The sequence below is a fragment of the Mesoplodon mirus genome (assembly GCF_964341445.2).
Source record: "Mesoplodon mirus genome assembly, chromosome: 9".
In the NCBI taxonomy this organism is placed as follows: domain Eukaryota; kingdom Metazoa; phylum Chordata; class Mammalia; order Artiodactyla; family Ziphiidae; genus Mesoplodon; species Mesoplodon mirus.
In genome coordinates, this window is record NC_138985.1 from 14598752 (window position 1) to 14615779 (window position 17028).

At 32.9% G+C, this 17028-nt stretch overlaps 1 protein-coding gene across 2 annotated transcripts in view; it reads left to right on the top strand.

Annotated features, from left to right (window-relative positions):
- Positions 1–17028, top strand: part of SEMA3C (semaphorin 3C) — a 184779-nt gene that overhangs the window by 98332 nt on the left and 69419 nt on the right. For both annotated transcript variants that reach the window (XM_082631635.1, XM_082631636.1), the window contains exons 5-7: positions 5407–5526; positions 12470–12560; positions 16524–16643. In XM_082631635.1, the coding sequence (XP_082487761.1) occupies positions 5407–5526; positions 12470–12560; positions 16524–16643 (331 nt within the window). The remainder of the gene's footprint in view (positions 1–5406; positions 5527–12469; positions 12561–16523; positions 16644–17028) is intronic.

Genomic DNA, 17028 nt, shown 5'->3' on the forward strand with positions numbered 1-17028 from the left:
AAGGAACCAGAAGTAAATAAGGTGGAGTTCCTACCTTTAAGAGTCTTTACAATATACTGGAGATGATGAGACATATATACAATAATTACCAAGTAATACTAGCCAACACTTAATGGAATGGGCCAGGTGCTTTTCTTAGTGTTTTGTTTTAATCCTCATGACAATGCTGCAAGATGGACATTATTGTCGTCATCGACATTTTTAAGATAGATAAACTGAATCATTAAGAGAGTAAGGAACTTACCCAAAGCTGCACTGCCTGCAAGTGGGAGGCCTCTGTCTGACTCAGGCACATATGGCTCTAGATCTTTTTGCTCTTAGTTGATAAAACATGCCACTTCTCCGGGGAGAATATGATAAATGCTGAGAATACACACAAAAGACAAAGAAGAAATTCATTGCACCTGGGCTATTTAGGAAAGGTTTGATAGATTTGGTGGCAACTATGCTAGGTCTTATGTTAACTTTTCCCCTTATTCTAGTTCAATAATACTGAAATTCAAATAAGTTGTATCCTTTCTCTCTTTCAGCCTTTGGTACAGGCTACATGTGCTTCTCTTCTTGTTGAATTATCTTCCCATCTTTTTAACCTGGGAATCATCTACTCATCCTTTCAAATAACAGTGCAGATGTCACTTCTCTGGAGAGCCTTTTCTTGCCACCCAGGACTGGGCTAGCTTCCCTTCCCTGTGCGTTCACCTGTAACACTCTAGAACTTATTTCACTGAATTTTTAGTGATTGGATCCAGTGCCCAGATCTGTATCTAGGCACTTCATGAAATTTCAACAAGATCTGGAAAAATGGAGATGGAAGCAGTAAGCATGGGAATCTATTCCAAGTACTTTTCTCAGGTTGGGGGTAGGACACAGTGGATACTGAGTTATTAATACCTTTAGATTAATAAGTTTATAATAAATTCATTATGCACAATTTTTAAAGGTATATTTTGGTTATATTAATTTTTTTACTTTTAAATATTGTATTAATCTTCTACTAAGAAAAGCATAAACTAGTGACTAATTTCATATTTCTATAACAATTGAAAAAGAAACTTAGAATCAAACATCTCTTATTCCTTTAGACTTTTTACTTATATCAAACTTCAATTAAAGTTATAAAAATAATACTCAATTATTAGAAAATAATTCAATATAATTTAAAATTTGATCCCAGGTAATGTGTATCATAATACTATATAATAAACTAATGTTTATCAGGAAAGTAAATTATCATGGTGGGAATATAGCTTATTGTCTGCCTCAGCTAAGAGAGTATAACTTACCTCCCAATTTCCCTTTTTGCCCCTATTTATTCACATTCCTACATGCTCTATTTATTTATGAACATTAATATTTTATTCATATGCTAAATAAATTGAGCTTAAACAATAACACATGCTGTCAAACATATCCAATGAGATAGAGCATAATGAATGTGCTAAGTAAATACTGTATGAGCTCATTGAAAAATTAAGCATGGTTACATATATTTAGACCTTTATGCATTATATACACACAATGTCAAACTTGATTTATTAATTGTAGAATATCAATTTCCCTGTTTCTGTGACCAGAGAATCCTAAACTATTTGAAAATATATTTTCTTTAGGAATACATTTATCAAAATACCTTGATATATTCCCCAGACCAAGAAGTATAGGCCAAGAAGAAAAAACTTAAGAGGTATTTTTTTTTTCCATTGCATAGTATGGACCATGAAGAGTCAATATTTTTAAAGCCCTATTAATCTGAGCTCCAAGATGTATTATTTTAAAACATCTATTTTAAAAATGTATAAATAATACCTGTTAACACAGAAATTTTTGAAGGCCTAGAAAAGCATGCAGAGAGCAACAGAAAACAATCTCTTATTAGCGCTCTGACCCTGGAGACTTAACCTTTCTGTGCCTCATTTTTCTTAACTGTGTAATGGGCTACTCATAAAACCTACCTTATTGGGTTATTAAGAGGATTAGTTAATTAATATTTGCAGAGAGCTTAGAACAGTACATAGCACATAGTAAGCACACACTGTTAAGTAAATAAAATAAATTACACTACCCAAACATAGTAACTTAAAAATTGGGGTTATATTCTTCCAGCATTTTAGTATATGACATGTATATATATATACATAAAATGGTATTACATTCTGCATAATGTTAGCAGCTTGATTTTTCATTTAACATTGTACCTTGAAATAGTTTTGAAAGAGAATTAAACAATAAAAAGAAAGCATCCATGGTATTGAATTTCACTGATGTCTCATTCCACAAACCTTTTATGGATGTCTACTGTGGTCAGGACCTGTACTAATCTCTATGCAGGACAAATTCCCTGTCCATTACACAGGGTTTGTACTGACAATTGGAACTGAAAATATATATGAAAGAATCTAATACCTAACCCTGGGTATATTTATTATGTGCCAGACACTGTTCCAAGTGCTTCAGTAGTATACTGCTTACAACAAATATTATCATCACCTTTTACAGATAAAAAGATTGAAGCACAGAGAGGCTAAGTAAATATCTCAAGTTCAAACAGCTAGTAAAAGATAAAGCCAGAGTTTGACCCCAGGTCGTCTGGCTCTGAGATCTGTATACTTAAATTCACTCTCTGCTGCCCATCATGCTATGGCATGATAATAGTCCAGTTCTAATTGCCTCTCTGGTTTCATCACACAGTAATCCTCTGTCCTCTCTAGGCACTATTCCCCAACTAAATCCTGCACTCTTATGCCTCCAGTTTTTCTGTTCATGCTGTGTTTTCTGTTGGAATGTTCCTTTCTTATGCTTTTACCTATCAGAATCTCTAGCTTATTCTGCAAGTTCCAGCTCAAATGACATCCACTCTCAAACCATTACACCCACTTCAGTATTACTCATTTCCTCCTTTTTCTATAGCACACTTTGAAAAATATAACCCTATTATAGCATCTACTACAGCCTAATGTATTATACTCCCCTTTCTCTGAAAACAGGAATTGAATCTATTCATTTCAGTATTGCTAACACTATATACAGTGCTTTCACAGAATGAGTTCAGTAAATAAATATTTTCTGGATGGAATTGACACAACTGCAGTGGTCTAGGACAGAAATAATGTGGACAGAAACTAAGCACAATGGAAATGGAAGGGACGTAGAAAATGCTTTTCAATAATTAAAGCAATTGATTTATTTTTCCTTTCATGTTTTTCTCTTCGAGGAGGCTTTGGAGGAGCACAGTAAAGCATCATCATATAGTGTGGGAATTAGTCTTCATGGTGGAGGGTAGCCATGATTCAAGACCCAGAGTTATTTATTAAACCTAGAGCACTTAATTTAACATTTTTGAGGCCTCACTTTCCTCATCACTAAAATGGGACTGAATACTTTAATTGGAACATTGCTGTGAGGATTAAAAACAACTAACATCAAAGGATTAAGAGCTCTGTAAATATTAATAATTGTTATAAAAACTTCCCTCTAACAACTATGGAATTCTCACCCAATGACAAATTATAAAGTGGTTAAAAGTACAAGATTCAATGTAAAACACGTCTGTGTTTGAAAATCTGCTTTACCTGTTTCTAGCTACATGACCTCAGGCGAGTTAACTAAACAAGATCTAAGCTTTTGTTTTCTAAAAAGGGTTGAGTTGAAAAATCTGAATGAATATAAAGTGACTAAGCACATATAGTTTGCTCAATAAATGTGATCTATAAATGTAAAAAATCAAACTTCCTGGGAAGTAAAAGGGGTTAAGTATATAAAATGATTATTCTAATGTCTAGCACATAAAAAATTTTCAAAAATATTAGCCATAATAAGCATATATGTAACAAATATGTTGATATAAACATATACATGAAACAAGTATAACCTGTATTCGAAATGTAAAGACAGAACCTATTATTAATAGAATTGAATAGAATTTGTGCTTTATGGGAAAATTTATATACAGAATCCCAGAATGACTGGACTTGGATGTGAAAACAATAAACACAAGTGTCATTGCTCACAAATACCCTTAACATAGGCATACTATATATACACCATACTTCATCTATGCTTTTTTCTCCAGAGAAACACATTTCATCTGCAGTTATGTAGTCAATTTCCAGGTACCTCTATAAACAGGTATCAAGATACAGTGACACTATATATTTAACAAAAATCCTTAAAGTCTTAAAATAAAAATAAAGTATATAGTCTGGTCTGTAAGGATAAATTTATTTAACAGCAGAGTTGGTGATTGATGATTTGATAATAAAAATCCATAATAGAAACATGTGTATACAGTTACGACATATGAAAATAAACATATATTTGCTGGCAAGTAACAATGAGTATAAAAGGAGAAAATGATGAGAAAATATAAAATAATATTGACTTTAAATTTCTATTTTAAAAAAGTTTTTTTTTTACTTTTCTAATAATATAAACCATAAATGTGCATTATAAAAATTTAGTAAAATACATTGTACCTAGAAGAGAAAAATATATATATTGTATGACCACCCATGGGGAAACCCCTGTTAGATTTTGACATATTTCTTTATAAAAACTTTTGTCTCTAATTTCTAACATTATTTTTAATAATGTTCTTTGCTAGATCAATGACTTTGTGAAGGGAACTACATTCAACCTCAGGCTTGATTAATGTGTAGTCAGCAAAGGATAGTGACCCTGCAAGTGTAGAACATGCAATGGTTAATTCAGTCACAGAGATCTGCATTTGGTGCTGACCATGTTTATATATTTCTGCAAAGTCATAGTCAACTTACAATTACCATATTTTGCATTTCATTGAGCGAATAAATGATAGCCTTTCCAATGGTTGGATTGGGAACAGGTGAGAAAGGAGTTTTGGGGGAGAGGAGAGTATTTTAGGGTATCAAGAGCAGAGAGATCAGGATTCCATTATTTTTCATAGAAAGCAACAATGCTGGCATTTTGTTTAAGGTTTGCTTTATTCACCAGTTATGAAGGCCAATAGTGTTTGCAAATGTAACTAATGATAATATGGACCTTCTATAAACACAAGTTCATTCAAAACATGTTTATATAATATGTGAGGGTGCGTGTGTATATGTGTAATGTTTTGAGGAAAATTTGAGAAAACAATTTGGTGTACCTTTCAATTTCTAAACTTTCTCAGATAAAGAGTAAGCTCATAAAGTTTCAGAACATAAAAAGGTGCCCAGTATATAAATACTGAAATACGAGAGACATATCATTTTACTCATTATCTGGTAAACTACCTTCCTCCTAAAATACACCATGTTCTCTTGTTATCTCCTAACAATAATTAAAAAGTTAGGGCAGAAAGGAAAATGTATAACAAAGTATCACAGTAATACTTAGAAATAGCTATAAAAGTCATTCGGTTACTAACCGCTTATTTACCTATTGTTTTAGCATGGCTGTGGGAACTTCGTCCGTGTAATTCAGGCTTTCAACCGCACGCACTTGTATGTTTGTGGGAGTGGTGCTTTCAGCCCAGTCTGTACTTATTTGAACAGAGGGAGGAGATCAGAGGTAAGTGTAACAATTTTTCATTCTTAGTTTGATGTTAGTGTCAAAGACTTCTTACAACTGTATTTAACAGTAAAAACTTGGAAATATCATTAATGGCCATAAAAAAAGTTTCAATCCCTTTAAACACAAAATATATTACATTTGGTTCCTGTCTGCCAGGTTACTTCAAGTGTAGCCTTTTGCCTTCAATTAAATATATATGTTTCTGAATGGAAAATCTGCAGAAGATAAAGGAAGGAGAATGGTATAATTTCATAATTACTCAGAGCATAAGGTATTGATAATATGTGCTCCAAATTATAGAAATGTTGTAGTATAAACTCACTTTCTCAAATCTATTTTAAGTAATTTCTTATTCATTATATTTCAAATTTGGTAAATTTTTATGAGGTCGACACCTGTAAGAGATGTATAAAGCAGGATGACAAATGCCTTAGCTGAAAAGAACTTTATATAATTAATAAATCATACTTCCATTTTAGACCAACATTGGTCTACACTAGGCTATTATAGCTTTATTTTTACATTGGTTAAAATGATTTGGGGTTCTGTGAACAAAAGCATTTACTAAAGACTAAATACATAGCTAATTGTATAGTCAAATATAAGGCTGGTTGAACTTCACCTGTGATATTTAAGACTGTGTTTATCTCAGTTCACAATTATTGACTAAGAAAACTATGCATTAGATCAAAAGAGTTTTCCTTATTCTTTTAATGAAACATGTTGCTTTACTTAATACAAGTATTTTAAAACTGAATTCTTTCAAATTAACTTGCTTTTGTTTCATTATGCAACTTAAATCTAGAAATTCCAGTCCTTAAATAATACCTTAATTCAATTTTAGAGGTTAGAATTGTAAAAAAGGATTAAATATTGCCACTGATATACTTAATTAAGTTTATTTTTCTTTAACAAGGATTCATCCACTTTAGTACTAACATAATTGAACAATGATTTCCTCTATAGTCTTATTATTAAATTTTTTTCAGACGTAATTTATATGCATCTATCTTTCAATGAATAAAAAGCCATTTAAAAATAAATGAGTAATTATAATTTGACCCCAAATTTGGCCATTTACAAGTAGTTTAACATGATATGAAATATTAAAATTCTTAAACAAAAGTAAAGCTATGCTTCTTGGAAGAATACAGTTGCCTGTATTGAGCTTGTCATTAGAACCACATGCCTGTGATCAGCTGATTAAATAAACTAGTGGCCCAGACATCTGCAGTCTGTCAGACACTCCACTGAGGGCTGTGCAGTCACTGTACAGGCCAACAAATGCATAGCAGTTTTCATATTTTAAATAAAATCATTTTCCCATGTACAAATTGCCCACTATACACTTCAGGGTTTAATTGGGAAGTTGGTCCAAAAAATAATCTCCTTTGGAAAACCAGCATGGAATAAATTTTAATCACTTTACTAAATATGAACTACTTTAGTCTCACTTCAAAAGATGTGTTTCAAAGGGGAATCATTTCCATTAATTAATCTCTTTAAATAATATCTTAAGAGCCTATTTAAGTGTGAAAAAGATTATGAAATTTTAAGCTTTTTGTTTTCCTTAATAGTCAACTCAAGTCAAAGTGTTTCACCACAACATCATTTTTATATATCTGTAGTATATAAATAATAATATAAATATAGAATGCACAGTTTTATCAAACATCTTATGTATTTATTTTCTTTAGTTTAGAATGAAAGACCACATGATGCAGAAAGTTGTATTTTGAGAGAATTCTCCTTATTCATCACTAACATTGTATTTTGTAGTGATCAGAGGTAGTACTTACTGCTAACACCCTATGTTAGTACTAAGATATGGCATTTTTCATGTATTTGAAACCACTTTGAAAGTGAACCAGGTTAGGGTGGCACAGTCATTAAGTATTCCTGTTTATTTCTGAGACACTATCTACCATCTTTTAATCTGCCTGTCTAAGAGCAATTTATTGGTTCTCAGAGAACATTTTATAACCCTACTTCACATTTGGAACACCACGCACTTTCATGAGACTCTATGGCCCTTCCATTATTTTGTGAGACTGATTCAGAGCTTCCCTAGAGCAATTCAATGGTGTCCATCCAAAGGGCCTACAATCTTTGCTACATAGATTCCTAACCATAGTTCTTCTGTTTTATCCACTGTCTTCTGTTTCTGGAAAAAAATAAAGCAACACAAGTAAATGATGGCTTTTTTTTTTTTTTTTTTTTTTTTTTTGGCGGTACGCGGGCTTCTCACTGCTGTGGCCTCTCCCGTTGTGGAGCACAGGCTCCGGATGCGCAGGCTCAGCGGCCATGGCGCACGGACCCAGCCGCTCCGCGGTATGTGGGATCTTCCCAGACCAGAGAACGAACCCGTGTCCCCTGCATCGGCAGGCGGACTCTCACCCACTGCGCCACCAGGGAAGCCCTAAATGATGGCTTTAACTAATGAATAAAACATTAATAAGAAACAATTATTGGTTAATTGTGCTGCACGTTCTTGGAATGTTACCTCTCATCTCGGGTTGATTTTATCAGATGCCTCCATAACATCAGTTCCCATAATTAAATACTGTTTAAGCCCCAGATGCTGCCACTCATCAAGCAGATAACCTTGCCTTTGATTGACCAAGAATATCACAGGCATTTGAATTATTCCATGTGCTTTTTGAGCAAAATTAATCACCAAACTTTTATATTTATGCATCTTTTTGTAGCTTTTCCCTTGTCAGAAGAATAGCTGTGCATTTTCCTTATCAGGAAAGTTCTCTGATCTTTAGCCTTCACTGTTTTATGTCTTCATTCCCTTTCCCCTGTATTTACTCTTTTTTTCTTGTTTAACAATAAGTTTTCTTTCTTGTGACGTTTTTTCAACTCTTCTCATTTCTCTCTCTTTTACTTTATCACAAAACTTCTCAGATTAGTAGGCTATATTTTCAGCTTTTATAATCCTATTTTCCATGTCTTACATTACACCTTTCTAATCTGTTTCATTTTCACCCATTAACTGAAACTCTTCCCTAATGACCAAGATTCTCAGTGATCAAATGGACTCCCCTAATCAGCATCATTTCTCCTAGACCAATCTATGACATGTTGGTCATGCCCTCTATTTTTCAGTGCCATTATTGACATCTGTATCCATGGGACATTTTGTCATGCCTTCTTTTCTGATTTTTCACCACGTACTCTCTTTCTGGTCCTATTTTTTCTCTTATTGATTCAATCTACAACTATGTATTTATTTAATAAGAGTAATGGCAGAAACAAAATCATTTCAGAACTTGTAAGCTACCTTTAAGATATTGGTCTTTGTCCTGTGTCCAAGAAGAAGCAACTGAAACAACCTTAAGCAGAAAGTGCCATGAACATAATTGTGTTGTCACTTGTATTTTACATTACATTGATACTTTTGTTGTTCGTTTTTTGTTTGTTTGTTTGTTAGCTTCTTTAATTATAAAGTTGCCATGAACTGAGATGAGAAACAATGAAGAGAACCATGTCTGAGGTTAAAATTATGAGCCTGGGTCTGATTCTGTTGAGTCTGAGATGCTGCTGAAAGATACAAGTAGAAATATCAAGTAGGCAGCTGAATATAAATTTGGCTATATAAATGTTTGAGTAATCGTTTCATAAGAGTAACTGAAGCCCAAACAAAGTGTAGGTTTAATCATGCAGAAAGAGTATAGTATGAAAAGAATGATTATGACTGAGACTTGAAGATCTCCTAACTTTAAATGGCCAGATGGAGGAAAAGGGATCTCCAAAAAAGACTAAAAAGAAACAACAAGAGGAGAGGAAAAAAAAACAAAAAACGAGTGTGTTTGTTCTGGGAATAAAAACAAGTCATTTAAAAAAGATAGAAGTGGACAACAATCTCAAATACCATTGAGAATCCAAGAAAGGAGAGTTCTAAAAAAATGAGCACTGAATTGTGTACATGATAGTCATTAGGGGTCTTGCCAAAAAAGGGTTTCAATAGAGCAGTTGAGGTTGGATGCCCAACTGAAGTGGATTGAGAAGAAAGTGAGAACTCAGGAAATAGTGATGAGTATATGTAATTCTTTAAGAAACGTGATTCTCAAGGAGAGTAATGTATAAGAGCTGAAGGGGTTGTTGAAATAATGTTGTAAAGGATACAGTTAATGAGATTAAAGAACAAGGAGGGGACTTCCCTGTTGGCACAGTGGTTAAGAATCCACCTGCCAATGCAGGGGATATAAGTTTGAGCCCTGGTCCAGGAAAATCCCACATGCAGAGGAACAACTAAGCCCGTGTGCCACAACTACTGACCCCATGCGCCACAACTACTGAAGCCTGCGTGCCTAGAGCTCGTGCTCTGCAACAAGAGAAGCCACCGCAATGAGAAACCCACGCACCACAATGAGAAACCCGTGCACCGCAATGAAGAGTAGCCCCCGTTCGCCGCAACTAGAGAAAGACCGTGCACAGCAACGAAGACCCAACGCAGGCAAAAATAAATAAATAAAATAATTAAAAAAAAAAAAGGAACGAGTAGGGATAATGTAAAGTATAAGTTGCCTAAGAAGACTGGGTAAGATAGGATCTGAAACACTGGTGGAAGGACTGGCCTCAGAGTAAAAGAAATATTTCCTCTTGTGTATTAGTGGATGTATTAGCGTATAGTTTATATATTTGGTAGTGAGAAACTGATGCCTCATTTAAGGGCTTCACTTTCTAAGCAACATGGTTGTCAATCATATGAGCTGAGAATAAATTGGGAGATTTGACAATAGTGGCAAAGGTTTGAAGTTATCAATAGAAGAACCAGTTGACAGAGTGTCTTTGAAAGGTTGCTGAGCAGTGTAGAGGGTTCATTTTAAGTTGATCACAAATCTATACTATGTTGAATACACCTTGTTGGATAACCTTTGGAAAAATGCTTAGAAGTTTGGAGGCAGGTGTGGAGAATGTAGATAGATGTGTCTTTATAGGCTATGGGTGCAATGAAAAAAATTACAGATTCAAGGAAATTAATATTGATTTTTTGCAGAAAAACTTAAAATTAAAAAGCATGGAATCTAATCTATCAAGAAGATAGAAGGCTGATAAATTGTAAAAAGTAGAAAGGGTTCTTAGGCGATGAGTTTGAAGAATTGTTGCAGGGTGTTTGAATTAGTCATTATTCAGATGGATCACATCCCTTCCTGGGGATGACAAGGTCTAGACTATCACTGTGTGAGTACAAGGAGGCTATGCAATGGAGAAGGAAGTCAGTGGTGAGCAAGTGGTGCCTAAGCAATCTCCTCAATTCCTGCAGGGCCAGCTGTCACTTTTTTAGTCAAATCTATGTATGACTCTGGCTACACAACCAAGTATACTAAATTGTTTTTTTTTTCCTTGCAGGTTTATCATTGTTTAGTTATTATATAAATGATGACCTCTTGGAAAGCAGACATAGTTAGGAGTCAGGAGATTGAATTTTAATTTTGCTTTTGTCACTATTTAGCTATGGGTGATCTTGGACAAGTCATATTTTCCTCATCTTTAGAGCTAATCCATGAAGAGCGTCGTGTTATAGGACCTTTCTAGGCTAGAGCACTGTGATTCTTTTTAAGCTCTCTAATTTCCCATTACCTCAGGGATTTCCCGCCAATACATCACACTCAGTATAACAAAAATGAGCTAGTTTTATTTTCTTTAAAGAGTCAAAACTTCAGAATAAACTTTTTTTTTCATCTTCTTGAGCTACCTCCAATTTGTTATTGATTGCCAAGTTCTGTCGATTTTCACTTTACAAATCCTCTTACATCTTTACCACTCTTACCCTGACCACTGAGATCCTGGCATGTCAGATTATTATTACCTAATTCCTGGACTACTGCAGTTCAAAACAAGTTTGTTTTCTTGAACCCAGTGTCTGTCTTTACAACCACCATTCTCAATCTTCTTAAAGCACAAGTAAGGCCCAATCTTCTTAAAGCAATGTTTTGATCCTTTTATTCCATGCTCAAAAATGTTGAGCCCGCATTTCATTCAGGATAATTTTGAAAAGCAGCTTGATAATTAAGGTCCTCCATCATTTAATGCAATCTACAAATGTGATCATTTTTCTTTGATTTTTAGTAGTAGCTTTTACTAACTTTATATAAGAAAAAAGATAAATATACCAACAAAATGCTCCCTCTCAGTGAGGCTACGCTGACCATTAAATTTCAAATTGAACCCACTGCCCCCCTATCCGTGGATTTCCCTAGTCCCATTCCCTGCTTAATTTTTTTCCTAAGCACTGAGTACCATCTAACATACTTCATATTTTATGTATTTATTCTCTTTATATTCTTTATTTATATTATCTGTCATTAGATTATAAGTTACCTACAGGTAAGGATTTTTGTCTGTTTTGTTTACTCTACCCCCAATGTTTTGTCAGTGTCTGGCAAGTAGTAGGTGCTCAATAAATTTTTGTTAAATAAATAAATGAATGAGTAAAAGAAACATTTTAATCTAAATTATGAATTATTTTGTTGAATCTAGTATAATGCTTTATATAACAAAATAAATGGTAACAAAATTTTATGTTTAAAAAAATCTTGATTATTTTGAAAGTTTCATAATCCTCATACACATTGTTTCTCTGTAATCAGTTTTCTTCTTTTGGCCAATGTTCAACATACCTAGTTCAGGTTTACAATGATCCTTGATTTCCAAGTGTTTTTTATTGATGTTGATGTGAGAACTTGTTGGATCAGCTTTATGGGGAGTGTAGTAGGATGTGAACTTGACCTGCTGAGGTTAGCTTTATAACTTACAAATGGATTCTTCATATAGGCCAAGAGAGTCTTAATATAGTAAAATTGGGAAGGCATAAGCAACCAAGTAGAAAGCATATTATTTATGATGATGCTTTGTTTTACTAAAGAAAAATTGGTTAACTAAGATAAAGTAATTTATCATTACTACTTTTCCAATTTTATCTGTAATAAAGGACCAAGTTTTCATGATTGACTCCAAGTGTGAATCCGGAAAAGGACGCTGCTCTTTCAACCCCAATGTGAACACAGTGTCTGTTATGATCAGTAAGTGGAAAATAAAAGAGGGAGGGGGAAATATTTTTTAAAAAAGGAAATTAAAGAAAATAAATTCATGATACCATATGCCCATTTTGGAATGCTGCATGGATGATAGCACCTGAGTAAAATAATAGAAAGAAAGTTTTGAGAAATTTTAATTTCTCGTTTCCAAGAATATTCATGATTAAATGATAACCATGTATTTTTTCATCTAATATGACTGCTGTCATTTGTAGAGCAAGTCAACCATTTAAAAAGTGTATGTATGTATATAAATATATTAATAGGTATTATGTATATGCATACATATATTAATATATATTATAAAGTAAATTTCGGTGTTTTCTGTAGTTGTTTTTCTAGTATTAATTGTATTCACTTTTTCTCATGTTTTAGTAATCTTTTACAAATGATTAAAACTGGTATTTCTTTCATGTGAAATAATAACAAAGTGCATGTGTTAGCCAAGTACATTCTCTGTGGATTGTCTAGAAGTTGCTGTACTAAAAAAGATGTGCTCATAAAATCACTTTTTTATTTTCTCATTTTTTATAAAATATATCAGTTAAGAAGCAGGCCCAGTTGATTGCTGCTATACACATTAGTAAATCAATGTCCTTGAGTCTCAATCATCCAGTGCCTTCTATACCTCACTTAAAAGACATTCTTTTCTGCCTAATTAAGACACTTCTAGAATATGTCTGACTTAACATTAGTTGACTGTGGGACAAATCTTGGATTTCAGTATGCCGATTATATAGTAAATGCTTTTCCCTTTTTGTTTCTCTATGTATTGCCAGTGGTAAAGTTGCATCATTTGACAGTAGAACAGGTGGAAAAATAATTAATTTGTTCAAAACCCTTTGCTTTGATTCATTTAAAAAGGCAACTCATCTTTCTTTCTCAGATCTGGAAACTAAATTAAGACAAATACATCCAGCACTGACTGAAATGTGAGCTTGGAAATTATCCAGTAAATTATTTTCCTATAGTCATTCAAATTGGGCAGGGAGGAAATGAAAATGTATCATTAGGACAGAAAAATTAGAAAGCTTTGAAACTTCAAGATATACAATTACGTCTGATGCAGAGTATTTTCAAATAAGTTTCTAAATATTATTTAATAGAAGCAGTGTCTCCAAAAGTATTTTCTTCATGAGGAAGAAAATTTTATTCACCTTTAGAAACTGTAAGATTTGTATAGTACTAGATAAATATATAAAGTTTTCACTTATTTCAAGTTAAATGCTATGAAAATAAACTTCAAAATTCTAAATTATTGTTAACACATACTGGAGTTTTATCTCATCAAATATTATTTAGAACAAAAAAAGGTTAAAACAAGGCAGTATAAATTTTCCTATTAAACTGTAATAAGTCGTGTAATAGTTTTGCGCTTTAGAGAATTGGATTCATTTCTGAAATTAAAGTTGTTATTGCTCTTTATTTTATTTATTTATTTATTGTTTTTTTGTGGTACGCGGGCCTCTCACTCTTGTGGCCTCTCCCATTGCGGAGCACAGGCTCCAGACCCGCAGGCTCAGCGGCCATGGCTCAGGGGCCCAGCCACTCCGTGGCATGTGGGATCTTCCCGGACCGGGGCACGAACCCATGTCCCCTGCATCGGCAGGCAGACTCTCAACCACTGCGCTACCAGGGAAACCCCCTATGCTACTTTTTAATATTTTGATTAACATTACAATTTTTACTCTCAAAGAAAATCATTAAAACAGTTTGCTTAACTTGAAACCTGAAACTAAAAAGAGCAGGAAGCTGTATAAACTTATATTTATCATCTTATTTAGTCTACTGATTATCCCTGTAATATTATCTCTGATATTGTGCAATTTCATTTGTGTACTTATCTCACTTTGCCATTTGACGTTTTATCATTTCTGTTCAATTGCAGTGCACTAAATAACACAAATTGGTTAAAATATTTCTATCTATTAAAATGCCATGAAACGTTGAGCATTAGAAGAATTTCAAATTACATAATATAGTGTGGCATCTGGCCCAAAGTGCTAGTGTTCTTTGCTATTTTTAGTAATTATTGTAGCACAACAAAGTCAGATGACATCTCTTAAAGAACCTCTTCAAAGCCTCATGAGATATTTTTTAGTCAGTGGAAGTACAACTGGAAAGCAAAATCTTTGCATAAACCCTACAATGAAATTCTGAAAAAAAAGAATTTCTACTCTCAAACAAAATTCTTTCCAAAGTGACATTAATTAAATATTTCTTACAAAAAATAAAGCAGAAACTTTATTATCCTTAACTTGCTATTAAAATTGCTGAGAATTTAAGACAGGAAATGAAGCCAATTAGCCATCTAACTCTTTTGTAATGTTTAAGACATAACTAATAAGGTGGTATGCAGTAGGGTTAGAATCAGTCCTGTCTACCATAAACCATCCTCTGAGTGTCCTTTTATTTTCCTTCCTGTAAACAGATACCATAATTCAAAGCTGTGCTAATAAATCTATTGAATATCAGGAATTTATAGCCCCCTATTTTGGGCATAATTGGATAGAACAAAGCTGTGAAATAATTAATTACAAAGTATCTCAATTTAACAATCATTGTATCTACAGAATACTTGTGTAGATGCTTCACAAATGTTCACAAAATTGTAAAGAAGCTAAATAGCTCAAAATTCTTTCAGGCACGTTTTGTTATCTCCCTATAATCTGTTCCCATGGAATTCAGATCTCTACCAGGAAGCAGAACTTGGCGACACAATGCCCGACATACCCACTTGCTAACTGGTAGGGGTCCAGTTTGTGACCTGGTGAGCACATATTAAAAACATTCCATTCTCCATTCTATCCTAGGCCAACTGGTATTGCTTATTACTAAACAGTGAGCTTGGAGTGCTTTAAAATGTTTCAGTCCTGCCAAAATGACCACAATCTGAAGGTAGCCAGGGGAGTAATTCTAGAACATTAGTCAAAGAATGCAGCTGCATGGTAGTTCAGTGGGCCAAACCTGATCAATTTTATTATTTTTTAATAGATACTTAACTTGTACTCAAAGGTCATACATACCAATTTACTGCTTACTCTCCTTACTAGAATAAAAATTAATGTGGATCTTAACAAATAAGCAAAATGTCCAGTGTTGTGGATTAACATATTTTATTTTGTCATTAATAATGATAATTTAATTTAATTTTACAATATCTTTTTTTTTATCTTTAAGTTTTATTTTATATGTTAAGCCATATATGGCTTATTAACATCATATTATATTGTTAACATAATGTTATGTGTTGCAATTGAAAAAGTAGCAGTTGTTTACCTTAGAGAAACCTTCTAGCATAAAGATCAAAACATATACATTTAATGATGAAATTGTTTTATCATTAATAGTACTTTGACAATTTGATGTGGCTTCCATCTCATGAAATAATAATAATAAAAACTATTATTTTCAATCCATTTAGTAAAATCATAGAGTTTTTAATATGTAGTGTGAACTTTTGATCATAATCCAATTCCCATAGAAGTTTGAGACTCAGGGTACTAAATGACTTATCCCTAATTCCCAGTTTAACTACAGCCAAAATTAGAAATCAAGTTTTCTGACTCTTACAGTATTTTTTATTTATTAAAGAAGAAATAATTAAGCCATTTCTTTATTTTTATACCTATATTATTTCTGCCATTTCGGATACACACTACACTATATAATCAAGTTTAGTTAAGTATTTAATATAATTAAGTACAGGCAGAGGAATTTTTATCTCTATATCAAAAAGATTGTTTTGGTCATTATACAGACACTAATGAGACCAAATTAAACTTTATCCAATTTTTTAATTTGGTGGACAATGGAAACCAATTAACAACTATAAATATTCTGTAATATGTGTCATGATCTAATAAGCAAATTCTCCTTGATTTTAAAAATAGCCTTAAAAACAGTTAAGATTTGCTTTTAATTTTGTTCACATTTGCTTTTTCATAGATGAGGAGCTTTTCTCTGCAATGTATATAGATTTCATGGGGACAGATGCAGCTATTTTTCGAAGTTTAACCAAGAGGAATGCAGTCAGAACTGATCAACACAATTCCAAATGGCTAAGTGGTAAAATAACAGTTTATCCATTTTCTGAGAATCATACTTTAAACTAATTTGTTTAACTTCATAATGAAAATTACATTAAAATGGTTAAAAAGTTAAAATATGAGTAACAACAATTCTGTACTCTGTGATTTTAAATATTTAGGCTAAATAAGTAAATGAAATGAGCCATATTTCATATTCTAACTCTTTATTAACAATCATAGAATTATCATAGGATATATGAAGAAATAAAATTGACAGTGATATTCATCATATGTACCTATAGACAAGAATCTTCTCCAGTTGTTTAATTGTTGCATATTACAATTAAACGTCATTTATTTATTTGGTCTACTTGTATATTTTAATAATGCCAAATCTAAACATTTTCCTAAATTTATGACAA